Consider the following 24,125-nt stretch of genomic DNA (forward strand, 5'->3'; position numbering starts at 1 on the left):
CTCCACACTGAGAAGTTGTAGCTTCCATATGACAACCTTGGGATTAAACTAAGAATGAGATGGTTGGATAATATCCATAATCTCAGTTGGTTGCACTTGGGAATCCAACAGGAAACTGTAAAGACAGTTGATTCTGATAGGACTCTATGGTGGAGGTGCCTGAAGACCGTACCCCACAACCATCCCAGGAATAGGGAGCAGAGAAAATGGAGGAATGGAACAACAGCAGTAACTATTGTGAGGGCAATGATAGAAATTATTTTTCATGCAGTCATGGATTAAGATCAGAATAACATTGTCTTCTGGTAGTGGTGGTAGGGGTAGTATCAGTCAATCTTCAAATCAAGGAAGTTATATTTCCACTGGTTTTCAAATTGGAGAACCTATCTGCCAGTTGCAACTCCTGATAGAAGTATCACCGTTATATCTATCTATCTATCTATATATATATATATATATATATATATATATATATATATATATATATATATATATATATATAATATAATATAGGATAAATTCTTTATAAGAATTTCTCAAGTAGTCAGCGTGAAAAAAACCTCATAATGAAAAAAATAATGAAAAAAATTTTGTAATGAAAAAAATTCATCATTTTTTTCATAAATATAAATAATTTTATATAAAGGGCATTAACTGTGTAGTAATGCCTCGCGCTTCGAGGGACTAAATAAGTCAAAAACTAAGACTTATTTAGTCCCTCGAAGTGTGAGGCATTACTACATAGTTAATGCCCTTTATATAAAATTATCTATATATATATATATATATATATATATATATATATCATCATCATCATCATCGTCTAACGTCCGCTTTCCATGCTAGCATGGGTTGGACGATTTGACTGAGGACTGGTGAAACCGGACGGCAACACCAGGCTCCAATCTAATTTGGCAGAGTTTCTACAGCTGGATGCCCTTCCTAACGCCAACCACTCAGAGAGTGTAGTGGGTGCTTTTACGTGTCACCCGCACGAAAACGGCCACGCTCGAAATGGTGTCTTTTATGTGCCACCCGCACAAGCCAGTCCAGGGGCACTGGCAACGATCTCACTCAAAAATCCTACGGGAGCCAGTCAGGCGGTACTGGCAACGGCCACGCTCAAAATGGTGCATCTCATGTGCCACCTGCACAAGGGCCAGTCCAGGGGCACTGGCAACGATCTTACTTGGCTTGCCGGGTCTTCTCACGCACAGCACATTTCCAAAGGTCTCGGTCAGTAGTCATCGCCTCGGTGAGGCCCAATGTACGAAGGTCTTGCCTCACCACCTTAGCCCAGGTCTTCCTGGGCCTACCTCTGCCACGGGTTCCCTCAACTGTTAGGGTGTGGCACTTTTTCACGCAGCTATCCTCATCCATTCTCACCACATGTCCATACCAGCGCAATCGTCTCTCTTGCACACCACAACTGATGCTTCTAATGTTCAGCTTTTCTCTCAAGATACTTATACTCTGACGGGTATTCACATTGACATTACACATCCAACGGAGCATACTGGCTTCATTCCTTGCGAGCTTACGTATGCCCTCAGCAGTTACAGCCCATGTTTCACTGCCATGTAGCATGGCTGTTCGTACGCATGCGTCATACAGTCTGCCTTTTACTCTGAGTGAGAGTCCCTTTGTCGCCAGCAGGGGTAAGAGCTCTCTAAACTTTGCCCAGGCTATTCTTATTCTAGCAGCTACACTTTCAGCGCACCCACCCCCACTACTAACTTGGTCACCCAGATAGCGGAAGCTATCGACTACCTCTAGTTTTTCACCCTGGAATGAGATAGAAGTTGTTTCCTGTTTGCTTACAGTCTTTATTGCACCTGAACATCTGCCACAAACAAAAACTAACTTGCTAGTTAACCTGCCTTTGATGTTGCTGCACCTCTTATGTATCCATAGCTTGCACCGGGTACATCTTATAGAGTTACTACCTACTCCTTTTCTACATACTGAGCAGGGCCATCTACCTGAAGGGGTTTGTGTTTTATCCACCTTCCTACTTATTAGGATTTTGGTTTTAGCTAGGTTGACTCTAAGGCCCTTCAATTCTAGACCTTGCTTCCACACCTGAAACTTCTCCTCTAGTTCTGTTAGTGACTCCGCAATTAGGGAAAGGTCATCAGCATAGAGGAGCTCCCAGGGGCAACCTGTCTTGAACTCCTCTGTGATTGCCTGGAGGACTATGATAAATAAGAGGGGGCTGAGGACGGAACCTTGGTGGACCCCTACCTCTACCCGGAATTCATTGCTGTACTCATTTCCAACCCTCACCTTACTGGCAGCATCTCTGTACATGGCTCGCACAGCTCTCACTAACCATTCTTCTATCCCAAGTTTCCTCATTGACCACCAGATAAGGGATCGGGGGACCCTGTCAAAGGCTTTCTCCATGTCAACGAAAGCCAGGTACAGAGGTTTATCCTTAGCTAGGTATTTCTCCTGCAGCTGTCTCACTAGAAATAAGGCATCAGTAGTGCTTTTACCTGGCACGAACCCAAACTGCATCTCATCTAAATTGATTCGCTCCCTAATTAGTTGGGCTATGACCCTCTCTGTAACTTTCATAACCTGATCTAACAGCTTGATGCCTCTATAATTATTTGTATCTAAAGCGTCACCTTTACCTTTGTAGCAGTTGACTATGATGCTGCTACACCAGTCATTGGGTATGACTCCTTCGTGTATCACCTGGTTCGTAATACGGGTGACTAGGCTATAGCCAACACTGCCAGATATTTTGAGCATCTCTGCAGTGATTCCTGATGGGCCGGGGGCTTTCCCGGTCTTCATACTCTTAATTGCTTTATCTACCCTGGTACTATCAACTCGGATAGCTGGTCCCTCTATTGGGTCGACATACGGCAGGCTCTCTTCCTCCCATTCATTCTCTTTATTAAGCAATCTATCGTAGTGGCATCTCCAGACCTCTTTCTTTGCATCCTCATTTAGTGCAAGCGTACCATCATCCATGCGAACACATTTCTCTCCTACAACATCACTATTCTCTCTCCTACACTGTCTTGCAACATGAAATACCTCGAGTCTTTGGTCCTCACGGTGCAGAACATTGGCAAATCTTTTCTTATCTGCTTCCCCTCTGGCTAAATAAACCTGTCGCCTAGCCTCCCTTCTGGCACATTGGTACAATTCCCTGCTACCACCGTTCTTCCAGTCCTTCCCAGCCTGTTTCTTTTGTCTAATAGCCCTGTCTACCTCCTTGTTCCACCACCACGTTACTCTGGGTTGGGAGGGGACCTTACACCACCCACAAATCTGGTCGGTGGCTTTCAACAGGTTGTCCCGCAGAAATCTCCAATTGTCTTCCACGTTGTATAATGCTATATCCCCTTCTATTTCGTTAAATGCTTCAAGTAACTTGTCTCTAAGTCTCTGTCCATTTGCAGGGTCTTTAAGCCTCCACACCCTTCTCCTCCAAGCCGGTCTAATTCTGGGCACCCATTTTGCCTTGATCCCAAAGTCGCTAACTACTAATCTATGTTGTGGGGTACATTCTTCGCCAGGGTAGGTTTTGGCATTTATAAGCCGCCCTCTTTCCCTATTTCTGGCGAGGATGTAGTCGATTTGGCTAGAGTGTCTGCCGGAGCGGTAGGTGACTAGGTGACTGGCAGGTTTCCTGAAGTTGGTATTGCAGACCATAAGATCGGTTGCATCACAGAACTCCAGCAGTCTGGTTCCCTCCTCGTTGCGGGAACCGAAGCCATAGCCGCCATGTATGCCATGGAAGCCTCCAGCACGACGTCCGACATGACCATTGAAGTCTCCAGCCACAAAGAGAAGGTCCCTGTCACTCGTCGACGAGGTAGTTTGCAAGAGGGTGTCATAGAATTGGTCTTTCAGACCATCTGGTAGCCCCGGTTGAGGTGCATAGGCTGAAATGACAGTAGCTAATCTATGATGAAGCACTAGTCTAATCTTAAGTACTCTGTCACTTACTCTAACGACCTCGATTACCTTATCCACCCATTTCTCCGCTAGAAGTATTCCTACGCCCCCGACCCCGTCATTTGAAAGGCAGGATTTGAACAGAGAATGAACAGATCCAGAGAAAAGATAGTACAAGACTTTTTGCCTGATACTCCTAACTATTCTAGTAACCTATCAGAATGTTCCGGGACTAGTTCTGTAGCACACCAACAGATGGCAGCACACAGTTGTGTGTGCAGTGAGAGCTAGCATTGATGTTCATGAGGCAGTGAGCCAAGTGACATTGCTGTCTTTACTTTGCAAGTTGTGAAATTTGTGTTTTTGTGATCATGTGTATGCTGCACAGGAAGTTGGAACAAAGAGCCAACATGAAAATTTGGCATTAAACTTGGTAAGTCTGTTACAGAGACGTTGAGCATGCTTCAGCAAGCATACAGTGACAGGGCAATGGGTTGTACGCAATGTTTTGAGTGGCACAGGCACTTCAAAAGTGGAAGATCATCCTTGGACAATGATGAGCAATCTGGAAGACCTGCCATGAGTGTCACTCCTGGAAATGTGGTATTGTGCATCAAGAATTTGTCCCCCAGGGCTAGATCATCAATCCAGAGTTCTACTGCAACGTTTTAAAGTGTTTGAGGGAGGACATTGGGTGAAAGCAACCAGATGTGTGGAGTACAGAGAATTGGATTCTTCACAACACTACTGTCACCAATCTCTCCTCACTCATGAGTTTCTCACCAAAAACATGGTATCACTTCCACACCGGCACTATTTGCCAGATTTAGCACCTGCAGACTTCTATCTCTTCCCTAAGATGAAAATACAGCTGAAAGTTCATTGTTATCAAGATCAAGAGCAAATTGCAGAAGGTCCTCAACTCATTCACAGAAAACAACTCCCAGGCCAGATTCCAAAAGTGGCAGGAATACTGGGACCAGTGTATTGCTGTGCAATGTGACTATTTTCAAGATGATGATGTTAAAACATAGGTAAATAATTTTTTATTAAACATAACCAGTCTGGGAACTTTTTGATACCACCTCATGCCATCCTGGATTGGTTCTTTTTTTCACCCCCCCCCCCCCACTAAAAAAAAATAAGTGTAAGTTAACTTTGACGGGATTGAAACACAGAGCACAGAGAATTGTAACAAAAATTGTAATGCTTTCTAACACCCTAACAACTCCATCAATTTTCTGTTACCTTTTTATATTTTTCTTTCTTACATGGTCGTTTTACCCTGTTGGTTCGGTTTGTCCTTAAAACTGCACCTACCAAAAGGTTTTTAATTTACCATTCTTTTATGCAAAAGAAAATAGGTAAAAATGTTGAACTTTTATGGTCTTTTACCATGAATTTTGGAATGGTTCCTTATGAGGAATTCCATTATTTGATATTTTATGTAGTTTTTCCTAAGTTTTCACACATTCCTAGAAAGAAAGAGAGTAAAAGTATCTGGTACTTCTAATGCTAAAACTTTCTGGATTCAAACAAGCCATAACTTGGTAGCAAGAAAACAAATTATACAGGAAATCAGTTTCTTTAATTATATATTTAATGTGTGTGTGAATATATATACATGTGAAGACTTATGCGTACCTTTCCTTCAGTGGACACTAAACTCTGCTTGCGAAGACCTGTTGAGGCAAGTGAAATCAAAACCGAACTAAATTTGATGACTGGCACCCATGCCAACGTCGTCTCCTTCATTGGACATGAAACTCTGCTTGCGAAGACTTATTGGGGCAAGCGAAAGCGAAATCGTGATGGCACCTGTGCCCATGGCATGTGTAAGGACTTTCGAGCGAGATCGTTGCCAATGCCCGTGGACCGGCTCTTGTGTGGGTGGCACATAAAATACACCATTTTGAGTGTGGCCGTTGCCAGTACCACCTGACTGGCCTTCGTGCCAGTGACACGTAAAAGCACCCACTACACTCTCTGAGTGGTTGGCATTAGGAAGGGCATCCAGCTGTAGAAACTCTGCCAAATCAGATTGGAGCCTGGTGTAGCCATCTGGTTTCACCAGTCCTCAGTCAAATCGTCCAACCCATGCCAGCATGGAAAGCGGACGTTAAATGACGATGATGATGATGATGAAGACATCATCTATAAGAAGGTACTGTAGAAAGATTTTGCTGTTGTACAAACACACACACACACACACACATACATCATATCTGACACCAAATTATTATGATAATTCAAGTGTTAAGTCACACTATTATTTCTTCCTCTCGTTTATATGTGTGTATATATATATATATATATATATAACTGAATGAAGAACCTATTTGTGGTTTGATAACATGTTGACTGCACACAGTGTATAGCTGCAGAGATTGAACCTATGCCAAATTTAGTAAAACTGCAAATCCTATTTGGTGCCCATTACCTGTGAAATAACTTGGCTTGAAAAATAGCATTCTGGGTGATTCAAGCACCAGTAAATTTTGTAGATACTCACTGGTACGACTACAATTAACCCTTTTATCACCATATTTTGTTTCAATGAATTTTGAAAATAATGAGGAGTTCAGAAAAATAACTTTGTCACTATTAAGCTAATGTTTGGATTGTAAATTAATATGGAATTTTGATGGGAAGTTTTAACTTAGACCAATTTATCTTTTACTTGCTTCAGTCATTAGACTGTGGTTCTGCTGAGGCACTGCTTGAAGATTTTTAGTCAAATGAAGTGACCCCAGTACTTTGTTTTTTCTTAAGCCTGGTACTTATTCTATCAGTGTCTTTTGCTGAACCGCTACATCAACATTAGTTGTCAGGCGATGATAGGGAACAAACTCAAACACACTCACACACATATAAATTAGGTCATCCCATAAACAATGTGATTTCTTCAATTGTATAAACTAAAAGTTGGAGGGATGTGGGATAAACTACCTGCATCAATTTACTATAAAAGCAGGTAGTAATTATACCTTGTACTTATTCTTAGTGTAAGTTATGGGGAGTGCAGTTCGATTTTAACAGTTATTATTTCAAAGATATAATGGAAGTGACAATGGAACAAATTCAACATATTTTGCTTTATGAGTTCAATAAAGGCAACAGAAAGTACAAGGAATATTAATGCAGTATATGGGGATTATACAATAAATGTAAGCTGGTGTCAACAGAGGTTCCAAAAATTCTGAGCCGGAAAATACAACCTAGAAGACAAGTCTCATCCTAGAAGATCTGTAGAGCTCGACGAGAATGTCCTGTAAACCCTGATGGAACAAATTCCCATTGTATCTGTTGAGGAACTAGTAGAGAAGCGTGAATTTGGTCATTTAACCATTCATCGATACCTGTGCTAGAAGAAAAATGATCATACTCTTTTACTTGTTTCAGTCATTTGACTGCGGCCAAGCTGGAGCACCGCCTTTAGTCGAACAAATCAACCCCAGGACTTATTCTTTGCAAGCCTAGTACTTTTCTATCGGTCTCTTTTTGCCGAACTGCTAAGTTACGGGGACGTAAACACACCAGCATCGGTTGTCAAGCAATGTTGGAGGGACAAACACACACACACACATATATACATATATACGACAGGCTTCTTTCAGTTTCCGTCTACCAAATCCACTCACAAGGTTTTTGTCGGCCCGAGGCTATAGTAGAAGACACTTGCCCAAGGTGCCACGCAGTGGGACTGAACCCGGAACCATGTGGTTGGTAAGTGAGCTACTTACCACACAGCCACTCCTGCGCCTAGTTTAGTTTCAAGACGAATTTTGTTCTTCCATCCAGATAATTCTTGGCTACGTACAGCGAGGATGACATTCCAAAGTCTGGACCAGTTTGAATGGGAAACGAATACCCCCACCCCATTACATTTGGCACATATTGCCCCATCTGATTATCATTTATTCCACAGTCTTCCTGCATCAATTTACTATAAAAGCAGGTAGTAATTATACCTTGTACTTATTCTTAGTGTAAGTTATGGGGAGTGCAGTCTTCAGAATCAGTTGGATGGAAAAAATGAGTTCTGTAAACAAGGTATAGCATGTTTGTTTATTTCTTGTTTGTTTGTTCTCTTTCTGTTATGTTTGGTCCCTTGTTCGTTGGCTTGCCGCTTCCTTGCGACTCCTGCTGCTGGTACCACCAGAGGGGACCTATAATATCATTCAAGGTACAAAGTTGCGTTTGGCCCTCTGGCTGATAACTGAGGAGAATTTGGTGTCCTTCTGTGTCTGTTTTCGCATTTATTGTATGTATTTTAACTTTTCATTTAATGGAACACCATGTACTCTTATTTTGTTTACAGTAAGTGTTTATATATATATATATATATATATATATATATATATACACACACACACGAGGATTCTTTCAGTTTCTGTTTATTAAATCTCCCCATAAGGCTTTATTTGAACTCAGGCTATAGTGGAGGACACTTGGCCCAAGGTGCTGTACAGTGTGACTGAACCAGACCACATGGTTGTGAAGAAAGCAGACGCTCCTATCTGGTGATAAATATAAACAAGGCCCTCAGGTTCTGCGTTGGAAGCTCAATCATTTGTACATTAAAATACATGGTGTAGTGGTCAGGATGTTCAGCTCATGATCATAAGGTCATAATTTCTATCCTCAGTGGTGTGTTGCATCCTTGAGCAAGACTCATTATTTCACGTTGCTCCAATCCAGGGGTTTTCAAACTTTTTGACTTGCGGACCCCTTTATATTTCAGGCTCTACCCTCTTATAAACGCTTATGAAATTTATACATAAATATTTGCTTAAAATAACATATATTTTTACATTTATTTATTTAACAGTATTTAACAAATAGGTTTATTGTCAATTAAAAGATTTCGATTAAAAAACATATATAAAATCAAATTCCCCATAAAAAGTATTTGCTGTTCACGGACCCCCTGTCTTGTCCGCGCGGACCCTCTGTGGTCCGGGGACCACAGTTTGAAAACCACTGCTCCAGTCCACTCATCTGATAAAAATGAGTTGTAGCTGTGATTCAAAAGGCACTCTGTGTCATGTTGAATCTCCCTGAGAACTATGTTTAGGGTATGTGTGTCTGTGGAGTGCTCAGCCACTTGCACATTAATTTCATGAGCAGGCTGTTACATTACTGGATCAGCTAGAACACTTGTCATCATAAATGCCTGAACATAAAACAAAATGCTAAACAGTATTTCTTACAGCTCATTACATTGAGTTGAAATCCTGCCATGGTTTACTTTATTTTTCATCCTTTGCAAGTCAATAGAATAAAGTAACAGTCAAAGACTAGAGTCTATGTAATAAACTTAAGTCCTCCTAATTAAAATTGTTTACCTTGTGCCAAAATTTGAAATCATTGTTATTTGTACAGAAGTAAAAAAATGAAAGTAAAAGGAAATAAAGAAAGCTTCTGACAATGCAGAAAGTCTTACAAAGAAACCTTTATATTTTGGGCACAAAGGCTTATCTTCAGGAGGAAGCAGTCCAAGAAATGTGTATTTACATCGATTTTGTTATTTTTAACTGCTGTCTTTGGGTTTGCAACAGCAGCAACTCTCCAACTATGCCTGAAATATAAAGAGTTTTTGTAAAACTTACTGCATTGTTAAAAGATTTCTTTATTTACCTTTTTTTTCATTTTCTACTTCTGTACTACAATGCTTCAAGCAAACTACAACACTCTTTGAAGTCTAATGTCGGCTCTATACCAATTAGATAATACAGTTCTATATTTGAGAGGTGAGGAATTATGCACATTATTTACGCTTGATGGATATTTGTCCTCATCTTGTTTGTTGTTAACACAATGTTTCGGCTGATATCCCTCCAGCCTTCATCAGGTGTCTTGGGGAAATTTCAAACCTAGGTTCTCATTCCTAAGGTATTTTTCAATGTTATTATTATCATTATTCAGGTCACTGTCTGGAATTGAACTTGGAATCTTGGGGTTAAGAGTGCGGGCAACTAATCCCATGATTCCGAGTTTGATTCCAGGCCATGACCTGAATAACAACAACAATAATAATAATAATAATAATAATAACATTGAAAAATATCTTAGGAATGAGAACCCAGGTTCGAAATTTCCCCAAGACACCTGATGAAGGCTGGAGGGTATATCAGCCAAAACGTGCTAACAAACAAGATGAGGACAAATATCCGTCAAATGTAAATAATGTACAATGCTCTTGTTATTTATAGAGTTTGTATTATTGTACCTGAAAATGCTGACTTGAACACCACTTTGATAATGGAGTCAGTAAAACAATCAGTGAAAACAAAAGATAAATTAAGCAATGTTAAATTTGTAGAAAAAACAGTAACATTTTAATGAAAAAATACAGAAAAACAATGACTTGTTAACAATTTTATTTGTATTAAAAAGATTAGTAAACTGCCTTTATTTTGAACAGAATGAGGAATTTAGTTAAATAATTTTGGTAGAAGGGGTATAATTTAAGTCACTTTAAAACAGAAATTTTGTATTATAGAACCAGGGATGGTTATGAAACTTGTCTTAAACAAACTTTGAAATGTAAATGATATCAAAATATATGTAAGCTCACCAGACATAAATATATAAAAAAAACACATTTCTGTTTGTTATTATTAGTAAAGCATTTTGAAAAATATATTCTGTTGTTCTGTTTTGCTACATATTTACACTCATTGGTGGATACAAAATTCAAGACTGTTGTGAACTACAATATAAAAAATATTCATCACAGGCCCTCTATTCCCTGTAATAATGATCTGAGAAGTAGTACTTATAATACATACTTGTAACTGAAAACTTCCAGTTAACTTAATATCTTTAAACTTATGATTATTTCATAATTTATAATGATAGTGAAATAGCAATCAGAAGAAGCCAGGCTTTTGTATGTTACAGTTTACCTGTTCGATAAAAATAACATGTACTCTTATTTAAGTTTGGTAGTTGAGAAGTCTCAACAAAAAAGGACAGAGATTGAATTTACAAACTTCATACAAATATGGTAGGGTTTCAAATATGTTATTATATAATAGTAACTTTTCTCTCTTGGGGCAACTAAAATCTAAAGAATAAACACGGGAGATAATTCCAATAAAAACTTTTTTGTTCCTTTGACATAATATAAAATACAGACTGGAATGAATCTGACTTTTTAAAACCAAGTTTTAACAACAGACATGTTTCTGTCTTATTAGGTCTTGTCAACAAAGAAATATTCTATTTAGCTAGCAAGTCTAATGTGTGTGTGTGTGTGTGTGTGTGTGAATGAGATCCAATGAGTAAGTTTCACTTTATACATATTGATATAAAAATGTACAGACAAAATTTTGAGTGTGTAACATAATTATTATACTATATAAAGAAATTTACGAAACAGCTATAATTATATGGTGATCATACAGAGATGATAAATTCAATGCTCATATATATATATATATATATATATATATATATATATATATATGATAATAATATTAGGGATAAAAATCCAAATTTACAGGTAAAAATTCAATTCACAGTATATAATTTAGAGAAAAGAACCACAGTTCCTGAACTCATCCATGAAAATCCACAGTCACATATAGAAAAATTTAATCAACTAAATACACTAAAAGGAACTATAATAAAATACAAAGTAATAATTATTAAAATAATAAAATGACTACATGTGTTTCATAACCAAATTTTCAAATAGAAAATAAAATAAAATAAAATCGATTAAAATAAATCGATCGAAAATCAATTCTATTAAAAAATATAGCTAATCTTCGGGTCAAAATACAACAACAATAATAATAAAATGAATGTATATATATCAACCAACAATAAATAACAAATGAATTTATATAAAAATACTTATTTAATCAATAAGTAAAAGTACTTATTTTAACAATAAATAAAAGAAAAATATTTAATGATATTATTCTTATCGAAGCTTTAGTTTAAACTAAAATTTAAACGTTATACTATTAGCATATCACTTATTAGAATATCAGCTAATAATATATAACAAATGAATTTCTATAAAAATACTTATTTTACCAATAAATAAAAATATGTATATATATATACATATATACATATATTTGATGTTATAAGAATTTTATAAAATTTCAAGAGAACATGAAATAACTCTTTTTTGGAATATCTCAAAACACACATAAGACTATAGATAATAGCTTCTAAATATTGGGGTTCAAAAAGTCCTTTTTGGATAGAAAAAAGGGTATGTGTGTGTGTGCTTATAAAAATATATAATATATATATATATATACAAAAGGAATGTTATGACATTGATTAGGAATATCTTCAAAATGGTTAAGGCAAATATCTCAATGGAAGGTTCTGCTTGCTAAAATCAAACTTTCCAGTTGGTAGCCATGGTCAAAGCATTTTATGAAATCTACTCAGACTGCTACCACAAGATGGATGAAATGTCAACCTCAGTACAAAAACAGAAATTCAAGTCTTTTAGACAAATTTTTATCCATATTAGATGAGGTGGTCGGTGGGTTGTTTATTTGCCGATGCAATTATTTTTTAACAACTGAACGTATGTTTCATCATTTAACCCTTTAGCATTTAAACTGGCTATATCAGGCCCAAATATTCTACTTTATGCTCAAACTAGCCATATTCAGCCTCTCACACTTAACTAGCAATGTTATATTCTACAAATAAACAATTACATCATTGAAATCTCAAAACTGAGATAATGCCTGATTAATTCAAAACAATGTGAATTAATAAGCAATGCATTTGACAGAATCTGAATGCTAAAGGGTTAATACTTAATTGTGAAAAAGATTGAAACAAACCATGGATTGCTGTTGTGTGTGTGTGTGTGTGTGTGTGTGTGTGTGCATGTGTGTGAGTGAGCATGCATGTGTGTGCGTGTGTGTGTATGTATCTGTGTGTGAAAGAGAGAGGTGGGCAGAGAGTCAAGAAACTAGAGCACATAGAGTTGTCTCATGTATTTAGTAGTATAATTAAAAACAATAAACAAATTTTTAGATCGGGTCAAATACGTCTGGGATACATCTGGTCTGTTAAAAAGCTATTTTCACTGCTGTTTGCCTTGGAGAAAAATAATGGCTTTAAGAAAAAGGGGTAAAACAGCAACAGTCATTTCAGAGTGCCCTCTTTGGATTAATATATGTATTTTGAACTGATTATGCTATCATCAGTATTCGGGACCAAACAGGACAGCACTGAAATGGCTGGAAATCTTGGCTTCCTTAGAGAGAAGCAGTAGAAATTATTCACCGACTGTATGTTGTGACCACCAGGCCAGAACAAAATAAATGACCTTTTTCCAGATCAAATATGTTCCAATCACATTTGAAGTGGCGTAAATGTTTGTTTATTTTACATTTGTTTAATGTCTATATTCAATTATATTAACCCAGTATTTGACTGGTACTTCATTTTATTGAGTTTGAGAAACTGCAAGGTATATTTAGCCCTAGTATGATTAATTAAAATAATATTCATTACTGACTAATAGACTCACTATATTATTATTTCTAGGCAACATTTTCAATGCAGGGAGCATTTAATACACTAACTTAACTAAAGCTATATATATTTTGTAACAATCTCACTGGCTAACTGTGACATCAGCATCTGTTCTGACACTGTTATTCTATATATCACTGATGAAGAGATGAGTCACAGCTATTTCTAGTTGTCAAACATCATTGATAAGACCAAGAAAATCACATGAACTGGTGGTCTCGGCACTGGAGTTGTGGGGATTTTATTTTCCCATGAGCAATATAAGCAGGGGTGCATTTTGTATCAAAAGCAAATATGAAAGTATAAATTGTTCTGACAGAACATCCATATTTCAGTGGGGATAAACTTAAGCTATGTACCATATCCAAGATCAACTAAACACTTTGGATCATATCTGCTTCAACTACAGCAACAGAAACTTCAAACACCTTTTTCCGATGAAGGTCATGCAGCTTTTGTCTCTTTTAACAATAAAAAGACACAAAGAGTATGCTTATCAAGAAATCTTTTGTCACACCAATTCCATTGCCATGACATGAACATCATGCCACTAGAGCTCTCACAATCACTTCAAATGCTAGGTTTCCCCATCTCTGGATCTCCCTCAACAAACACTCTTATACAACATTGCAAATACAGCATCTTAAAAAGTGGTCTTCTTCCTCAGAGCCAGAAAAAAAAATAAAACACCTCACCCCCACCAAAAACTACTAAATCTGTACCCACAATGGAATACTGCTCCAACATCCGGGTCAGTAGATACTGAAAACTGCATCTGAAAAATAGGTCATTTGACTTCAGTCACTCCCCAATAAACACTCTATCTTTTGGCCCATGGATATACTATGTCCTCTCTTTACCTTTTCTAACGCTACTACAATGGCCTCTGCTCTTAAGGCACTATCTAGTTTCACCTCCCACACACACTGAATCACCTTTCTTTCCAGGCCTCACCCAATCCTTCCTCCCCTGCCCCAGAATGTTCATCTCTTTGGAATATAAATTCTTTGCACATATTATTTTCCTGCAGCTGTGTACTTCAAAAACTGTCCAAGAAGGATGCTAAAGAAGCATCAGTTTTACCAGTCTGAAAGAACAGTGGAAGCCACAATCACAGCCTCTTTGCCCTGACCAAACAAATAATACAAAGATAAGCAATACAATGATAGTAGTAAGGTTGTCCAGTACCTTAAATTCACAGCCACTTACTATGATGTATAAAATAATTTTGTTTTAAAATACATGGTTGATTTTTATAAAAAAAAATCTTTTAAAATCATATTAAGAAAAATATTTGTTTATTTTTGTTTTTGTGTTTTTATAAGCTTATAAAAAAATAACAAAATTTTGGAATTGTATTTGATTGACAAGTAAGATGATCAGTGACCAATTTTTTAAACAGAAGCAATTACGAAATTATGGAAGGGTTATTTTAGCCATTTAAGACCAATTAATCGATGTTATATTCTCTTTCCATATATATTTCTTAATAATACTGTCTATTATAAATTGCAAAATAAACTTGCATCTCATTCCGTGGAATTATATCAGTGACCAGCCCAAAGAAATACAATGGAATTTTGACACTGCATAAAAGACAGTATCACCATCATCATTTAAGATCCATATTCCATGCTGACATGAGTTAGAAGGTTTGACATAATCCAATGAGCCAGAGGACTGTACCAAGCTCCAGTGTCAACTTGACATGGTTTCAATGGCTGGATGTCCTTCCTAATGCCAACCACTTTGCAGAAGGTACTGGGTGAGATTTTTTTGTGGCAGCAGCATTAATGAGGTTGCCAAGTAACTTGCAAGACTAGCAAAGTAAAAGCAACAAAAAAACCCTCGAAAGTATCTTTTATGAAATAAACATGGAATAAAATATGTTAGTTTTTTTCCCAGAAAAATGTTTTTTTTTTCTTTTAAAAAAATAATATTGTAGCAAACATTGATATTTCAGTTCATTATGAAGTCTGTGATTCTCTGATAATTTTTCTGGAATACTGGTCGGCCTTTAAAAGGAAAAAGAACAAAACAATTAAAATATTGCTTTTAAAACCTCCTCTTCTTTTTCCTCCACCGCCGCTGCCGCCTCCACTACTATCATCACTATTATTTAAATAATATTTATTACTTATTTTCTCTGAGATAATACTTGGTAAATCTGAGTTGAGAGCATTGCCAAAGGATATAGTGACATGCCTGTTATTACTAGAGATAAGTATGTTAATATCTCTGAAAAAATGAGAAGTTAATATGTGTCAAAGTCTAGTTTCATGGTGTTAAGCAAATGTGAGATAAGTGGCCACTCAACCAAAAGCAGCATTTCTCTAGATAATCTGGTACATTTTCCTAACAATTAAGTTAAAGGAAACATCATCATCATCACCATCGTTTTAACATCCACTTTTCCCTCCTTACATGGGTCAGATGAAATTTGTTGAGGCAAATTTTTCTGTTGCCAGGTGCTCTTCCTGTTACCCAACTGTTTATTTCCAAGCAAGGTAATATTTCTTCATAGCCAGAGACATTTTTCACAGAAGACTGGAAACAAACATCATCATTTGTGTGATAAGGAAGCTAGTTTGCAACCATCACATGATACCAAGACAAAGGTACACACAAATACACTCACACATTCTTTAATTCTTTTATTCTTTCACATGTTTCAGTCATTTGATTGCAGCCATGCTGGAGCACTGCCTTAAATGGTTTTAGTCAAACAAATCGACCCCAAGACTTGTTCTTTGTAAGCCTAGTACTTATTTCATTGGTCTTTTTTTGCTGAACTGCTAAGTTACAGAGACATAAACAGAAACAAAGACACACATATATAAATACATATATATTACAGGCTTCTTTCAGTTTCCATCTACCAAGCTTGCTCACAAGGCGCAGGAGTGGCTGTGTGGTAAGTAGCTTGCTTACCAACCACATAGTTCCGGGTTCAGTCCCACTGCATGGCACCTTGGGCAAGTGTCTTCTAATATAGCCTCGGGCCGACCAAAGCCTTGTGAGTGGATTTGGTAGATGGAAATTGAAAGAAGCTCGTCGTATATATGTATATATATATATATATATATATATATATATATATATATATATATATGTATGTGTGTATATGTTTGTGTGTATATGTTTGTGTGTCTGTGTTTATCCCCCCAACATCGCTTGACAACCGATGCTGGTGTGTTTACATCCCCGTAACTTAGCGGTTCGGCAAAAGAGACCGATAGAATAAGTACTAGGCTTCCAAAGAATAAGTCCTGGGGTCAATTTGCTCGACTAAAGGTGGTGCTCCAGCATGGCCGCAGTCAAATGACTGAAACAAGTAAAAGAGTAAAAGAGTAAAGAGTAAGGCTATAACTTTGTCATTATTAAGCTGATGTTTAGACCATGACCAACATGACCAACCTTCCATTCTAGAGTTTTTCAGGACTACATATTTTAATGTCTTTCCTGTATCAAAGAATATTGGGTGCTATTTGAAGGAGATTTAATTGCAATTCCTAACAGTTCATTATTTCATTATTTAATTTTTAGTTTTAACATTAAGTTACACTCTATATTAAAAGTTCTACTTTTCATCACTTACCATACGAACTGGTTCAGGTATTCTGTACTTACAACATTGCTTCACAAGCCATACTGCAGTTGATAGAGATACCTTATAACCTTGGGATATATAAATGGGTTTCTTGGAATCTTTCGTACTTTTAAGAGCCTAAATTAAAGCAATACAAAATCGATATTACAATGCAAAGTATTATATCTTCAAGTGGATCTAAAATTCACATATAAAAATACTAAGTGTTTTCAGCAGCATTGATATACATATATATATATATATATGTATGTATATATGCATACATGCATGCACACGCACGCATGCACGTACACACACACACAAACATACACGTATACATACACAGAGAGAAACCACTACTTGCAGGATGGAGGCAGTAAAAAAGACCTTCTTCTTGGTTATAGAGCAAGAGAGAGAGAGAGTAATTGTCCCATCTCAGTCTCACTGCATCCTCCAAGATGACATCAAGCCTCTGGAGATCTTCCTTAATCACATCCAGTCATCTAGTACAAGGCCTCTTCCAACTGGCAGTTGCTGCGTCGAACAAGAGTAAGAGGCCCTGGTAGGATGATCTGGTGGGAAGTAGAGAACATGTCTGTACTGATGCTTGTGGTGGATAGCTATGAGGTGGGAAGCTGTGGGGGTGATGCGAGCGCAGTTCATCATTGGAAACATGATGGTACCATCTGATGTTCCCAATGGTTCTCAGGGATTTGCTATCAAAGCAGTTGATCCTCTTTACCAGGGTCTTTTTGAGGGGGCCATGTTTCTTCTCCATGAGGAGCATGAAGAGAACTGATATGTTGTAGATACAGAGTTTTGACTTCCGAGAGATAGAGCAGTGGCACCAAAAGGGCTTCCATAGGGAGTACATAACTATGGCAGCCAGACCACATCTGTGATTGATTTCCATTACTGGTGTCTGTAGAGCCCAGGTAGATGTAGGAGCTGACAAACTCCATGACGTCAGGGTCAATATGGAGAGGAGGAGGGTTTGGACCATCGTCAACATGCATCAGCTTGGTCTTCACCCAATTCACCTGAAGGCCAAACTTTGGTGATTCTTCTCTGTAAATGATCAGTGCATCTCTGAGCTGGTTGATCAAGTCACTGAATAGGGTGGTATCATCTGCATACTCCAGGTCTGTAAGGTGGTAGTTCCCAAAGTTAATGTCAGACACTCACTCACAGACTTTGGTCATCAGATGATTGATGAGACAGCTGAAGAGGTCAGGGGCAGCTATACAGCTTTGTCTGATTCCACTGTTGATGGAAAACCAGCCGGAGCTTCCCATTCACCCACACACAACTCTTGGCACTGCTACAGAGCTGTTGGGACAAGGTGGTGATCTCGACAGACATGCTGACAAGCTTGAGAATTTTCTAGAGGGGTTCATGGTTGACCATGTCAAATGCTGCTTTAAGGTCAACAAAGGTAATGTAGAGGTAGTGATATTTGAAGAACTCCCAAGATCTTTCAATAATGAGACAAAGGGCAAAGATATGGTTGGCAGTAGATTGATTTAACACAAATGCAGCTTGTTGTAGGTGGCACCTGCTTCTAAGGGCAGGAAGAGCATGGCTAAGGATGAAAATAAAATGATAGATACGTTCAGTGTTCTAAATATGAGGATGAAGAATGGCAGGAAAAGTGAAAATAAATAACGAAGTAAATTAAAGACTTACATAAGCAATAGTTTTGTTGTCATGTTCTCGAACTAAAGGGAAACTATCTCCACCATCTTTCATGTTCTGTACCTGAAGAACACAGGAAATGAGTTGATAGCTATACTGTAATGTTGTGAATTCTAAGTGTGAGAGCAAGTATATATATGTGTGTGCAAATGCCAGTGTTTTAATGGTGGCAGCTGATGAAGGATATGTTCTCTATGTGGCCTGCGTGTTTTTTGTACCTTGTTTATCATTTTGTCTATGTTTTTTTGCAACGTCATGTACCCAGATATGTATCTATATGTACATGTAGATGAAGGTATGTACATACATGTACATATATATGCATATACTCATATATTGTTTATATATATATATATATACATACATACATATATATATACATATACATCTTATAGTAAAAATGGATACATAAGGGTGGAAAATCACAGGAACAATACCATATGTCCAACGTAAGATACAATATGTGTGTTCAATTATATGTATTCTTGGGTGGGATCAGTATATTTCTGGGGAAAAATGGAAAAACGACATTTGGGAATCTCTACTAGAAATATACCGATCCCACCCAAGAATATATATAATTGAACACACATATTGTATCTTACGTTGGACATATGGTATTGTTCCTGTGATTTTCCACCCTTATGTATCCATTTTTACTATAAGATGAATTCTAGCTCATGCTGAGCACTTCAACTCTAGGAAGGGCATCCAGCTGTAGAAACTCTGCCAAATTTAGATTGGAGCCTGGTGTTGCCATCCGGTTTCACCAGTCCTCAGTCAAATCGTCCAACCCATGCTAGCATGGAAAGCGGACGTTAAACGATGATGATGACACACACATACACACATTTGAGAACTCTGATGAGAAAATACATGATGAAAATATTAACCAGGCACCCTGTGAATTGATCACATACTGAAACAGTAAATTTATTTACATATCTTAAATTTCCTGAAGTCACTACACATTAAACTCCAATTGATAATACATTATCATTTATCTTATATGTGTACTAGTATGTGCCTGTTTTTGCAGTATGGTGTACATGTGTACAAAACAGGTGTGTCTGTTTGTGTGCATGCATGTGTAAATTTTGTAATAATTTAAATTTATTTACTTGTATATTCCATTCTACTGTTTATTTTTTCACTATGCTAATTTTTATTGTTTCAATTTTTGAATATGTATTCTAGAGTTAGTATACTGTATGTGTACATGTGTGCATGCATGCAAATGTGAATATATACAAATGCACATGTGTGTGTGTGTGTGTGTGTGTGTGTGTATGTGTATGAATGCATGTTTGTATGTTTCTTTTATTGAATAATACACATGTAAAGAATTTATTTACTTAAATATAAATGTCCAACAGAATGCAGCAAACATTTGGAATCTTTTTGCTGACACTATAACCACACTCATTTTATTTTCAAACAAATAATGAGCTTGGGTTAACCAATATCTTGTGAGTGGAATTTGGTAGACAGAAACTGCACAGAAGCCTATCATCATTCTTCTCTCTCTCTCTCTCTCTCTGTCCCCTTCGTTGATATATATTGGCAAAAGATGTAAACATGAACAAAAAAACTGAAGAACCAATGCTCTTTTAATGAAGTCCTCTGTAATATTTGTCATGCACTAAGTTACAAACACTCCCTTGTCACACTCACCATCAGAAATACAATATATCTAAAGCTGGGTTTCCCAATCAGGGGTGTTTCACACCTCTTGGGGGTGCAAGCAAGGCTGGATTTATAGGAGGTCAAAGAAGGTAACTGCCCTGGGCACCTTTATTCTTATACAAATTATTATTTTAAGGGGTGCAAGAACATATTAAAAGTTTTTAGGGGTGTGGGGCATAACAAAGGTTGGGAACCACTGATCTAAATAATGGGTTTTTGAAAATTTGTAATCAGCAGTACTTGTCCCCGGGTTCAGTTCCACTGCGTGGCACCTTGGGCAAGTGTCTTCTACTATAGCCTCGGGCCGACCAAAGCCTTGTGAGTGGATTTGGTAGATGGAAACTGAAAGAAGCCCGTCGTATATATCTATATATATATATATATGTGTGTGTATGTGTGTGTTTGTGTTTGTCCCCCTAGCATTGCTTGACAACCGATGCTGGTGTGTTTGTGTCCCCGTCACTTAGCGGTTCGGCAAAAGAGACCGATAGAATAAGTACTAGGCTTACAAAGAATAAGCCCCAGGGTCGATTTGCTCGACTAAAGGCGGTGCTCTAGCATGGCCGCAGTCAAATGACTGAAACAAGTAAAAGAGTAAAAGAGTAAGTGGTAATGTAAAAAAATATCATAAGTACTCAATAAGTTAACCAACTACCAAACAAATTTGACAGAAGTACTCATTGATCCTTTTTCAGCTTCAGAATTAAAATGTCATGGCAGAAAGGGAGACAGAAGTAGTAAAGACTTCATATATTAAAATTGTTTATTACATATCAATTGTGATCATCACAACTATCGATTTCTACTTAGTTTAATTAGTGCATAGAATTGTTAAAAATATCAAAACTAAGGGCAACTGACAATAAGTTAGAAAATGGAATTATTGAAAATTACAAACCTTTTCATAGAAACTGCTGTCCTTCTGAATTCCATGGCAATAAAAAAGAGATTTAGCAACACCAATACTAGGTATATCCAAGTCTATTCCAACATGGCAAGCTAAACCAAGATCTGAAAGGAAGAAAGATGGTTATCAATAGGGAGAGAGAGGGGGAAAGAAAGGGAGAGAGAGAGAAGGAAGGAAAGAGAGAGAGGAGAGAAAGAGAGGGACAGAAGGATATATATATATATATATATATATATATATATATATATATATAGAGAGAGAGAGAGAGAGAGAGAGAGAGAGAGAGAAACAGAGAGTGTGTAAAGGACATCTTACAGAGTACAGCTGGATGGAACAACTCTACAGAAAATAAGAATGGCTAAATCTTAACACTGATCAACTACTACTACAACTGATAACAAAAGCAATGATGATAATGATGATGATGATGATGGCAGTGGTGGCATAATGTGTTCCTGAGCCACACACTCAACCATCAAGTGTCCAGTCGATCTAATTGTAAGTAGGCATCACAGAATGTGGTATAGTTCACTATACTGTATCCATGACCAACACTCTTGTCAGCAGTCCAGTCTATCAAGCTGTAAGTAGGTACCACAGTGTGGTATAGTTCACTGTACAGTGTCAACAATCCAGTCTAGTTAGTTATAAATATGTATAGCAGGAATAGGTGGAGGCACATGGCCCAGTGATTAGAGCAGTGGACTTGTGATTAGAGCAGTGGACTCGTGATTAGAGCAGTGGACTCGTGATTAGAGCAGTGGACTCGTGATTAGAGCAGTGGACTCGTGATTAGAGCAGTGGACTCGTGGTTGAGGGATCGCGGGTTTGAATCTCAGACTGGGTAATGTGTGTATTTACGAGTGTAAAAATACTTAAGCTCCACATGGCTCCAGCAGAAGGTAATAGTGAACGTCTGCTGACTCTTTTGCCACAACTTTCTCTCACTCTTTCCTCTTGCAGCTCACCTATGACAGACTGACGTCCTGTTCAGGTGGGGAACCTATATGCCAATGAAACCAGGAAACCAGCCCTTATGAGCCAGGCATGGCTCGGGGAAGGAACAAACATACCAGTAATGGTATGTTTGTTACCAGTAATCATATAAATTTATATAATCCATCATCTTAAGTAGTGGTATTTCTATGAAATTCTCAGCTGATTCATTGCCTTGCATTGTAACTTTCAATGCCGCCAATAAAAATGTTTTCCTTTGATAGAATCAACCATTATCAGTAGGAAGATTTGCCTATCACTGACACTGCACCTAATACTACTATACTTTGTTTTGGTGTTAAGCACTGGTCTTATCTATCATTGTGATTTTATAGGAAGAATGCATGTAAGGAAAATAATTATTGATTTTAAAACTTTGGCACAAAACCAGTAATTTCAGGGGAAGGGGTAAGTCTGGTACTCATTTTATAGACCCTGAAAAGATGAAAGGTAAGAGTCGACCTTGACAGAATTTGAACTCAGAATGTGAAGACAGATGAAACACCACTAAACATTTCACCTGGTGTGTTAACAATTCAGCCAGCTCACTGCCTTAATAAGGAAAATAATTATTGATAATAATTTAAATTGATTGGTGACATGATGTTTTGAGGGGATTATTTCTTACCTCTTGGATGTAGAATACCATTTCCATCAATCATAAGAACCTGTTGAAGAAATATATAATGAGATTTTTGATAAATTCTAAAACTGTTAGTGTTAGATGTTGTTGTTGTTGATTATATTGTTGTTGCAATATATGTCACGTTAGGTGCACAGTTGACAAGAAAATTGCAGTATCATGGATATATGAAAGAACTACATCACTGACATACATTGTTGACCAATAGTAACAACTAGCGAGAGGTGCTTGTGACAAGGAACAATAAAAAAGAACATAACAGTGATGTCATTGTTACACAAATTTGGGTAGCACTGCAAATAACCTGATCAAAGTTACTTAAGGACAGCAAGTGAATTTTTCATTGATACTGTATGAAATGAAAAACCAATAACTTCTAGATGTGTGCATATGAGATAACAAAGAAGTTTCTATGTGGTTGTTGCTAACCTGTTAGAAATAGCAACCAAATCTCCCTCTGTGATTTATATGATTTGACAATGAGACAAGAAAATATTGATTTCAAATTTTGGCACAAGGCTAGGATTTTTGAAGGATGGATTATTGAGCTTGAAAGGATGAAAGGCAAAGTCAACCTTGGTGAAATTTGAACTCAGAACATAAAGATGGGTGAAATACAGGTATGTATTTTGTTCAGCATGCTAACAATTCAGCCAGCTCCCTGCCTTATGAGATAAGAAAATGTTGTGAAACACTATTTTTTGTTTTGCTCTTTTTAAAACAATTATATTGTCTCCATACCGAGATGGGAGTCTGTACATAGCAAGGCTAACGAGAGAAGGGTTCAGGTGGTATATCAGTCCAGGGATCAGATATTTAAGGGAGTGGCTGAATATCCAAGAATTGGTCTTGTGAATTTCTGATGGGTGAAAGAGGTCACCACCCACTTTGAAGGTAGAAGTCTCAAAGCAACCTCATTCTGCCTTGCAAAATTTCTCTTGGACTTTGGACGCCCTACTACATAGCCATTCAATCTGTTAGACGTAATAACAACCAAATATCTCTTAAAATACAGCTTGCAAACTTCAAAAAACAGGGAGGACAAATTGAATATAAAGTAATTCCATATATACAACACCTAAAATAAAAATGGTAAATTCAATGCAGGTATTCTATTAATTGTAGTTTTACTCAAACAGGATTGGTCTGATGCTAAACAACAA

The 24,125-nt window shown here is 37.3% G+C and overlaps 1 protein-coding gene across 1 annotated transcript in view; it reads right to left on the minus strand.

Moving 5' to 3' along the window:
• Positions 1-10,286: 10,286 nt before the first annotated feature.
• Positions 10,287-24,125, minus strand: part of LOC106868888 (endonuclease V) — a 49,549-nt gene continuing 35,710 nt past the window's right edge. The window contains exons 5-9 of the mRNA XM_014914346.3: positions 22,948-22,987; positions 21,315-21,427; positions 18,722-18,793; positions 17,045-17,173; positions 10,287-15,461 (exon numbers count right to left, since the gene is read on the minus strand). Coding sequence (XP_014769832.1) covers positions 15,414-15,461; positions 17,045-17,173; positions 18,722-18,793; positions 21,315-21,427; positions 22,948-22,987 — 402 coding nt within the window. The 3' untranslated portion in view covers positions 10,287-15,413. The remainder of the gene's footprint in view (positions 15,462-17,044; positions 17,174-18,721; positions 18,794-21,314; positions 21,428-22,947; positions 22,988-24,125) is intronic.

Source organism: Octopus bimaculoides, chromosome Z (genome assembly GCF_046866305.1).
Source record: "Octopus bimaculoides isolate indiv1 chromosome Z, ASM4686630v1, whole genome shotgun sequence".
Taxonomy (NCBI): domain Eukaryota; kingdom Metazoa; phylum Mollusca; class Cephalopoda; order Octopoda; family Octopodidae; genus Octopus; species Octopus bimaculoides.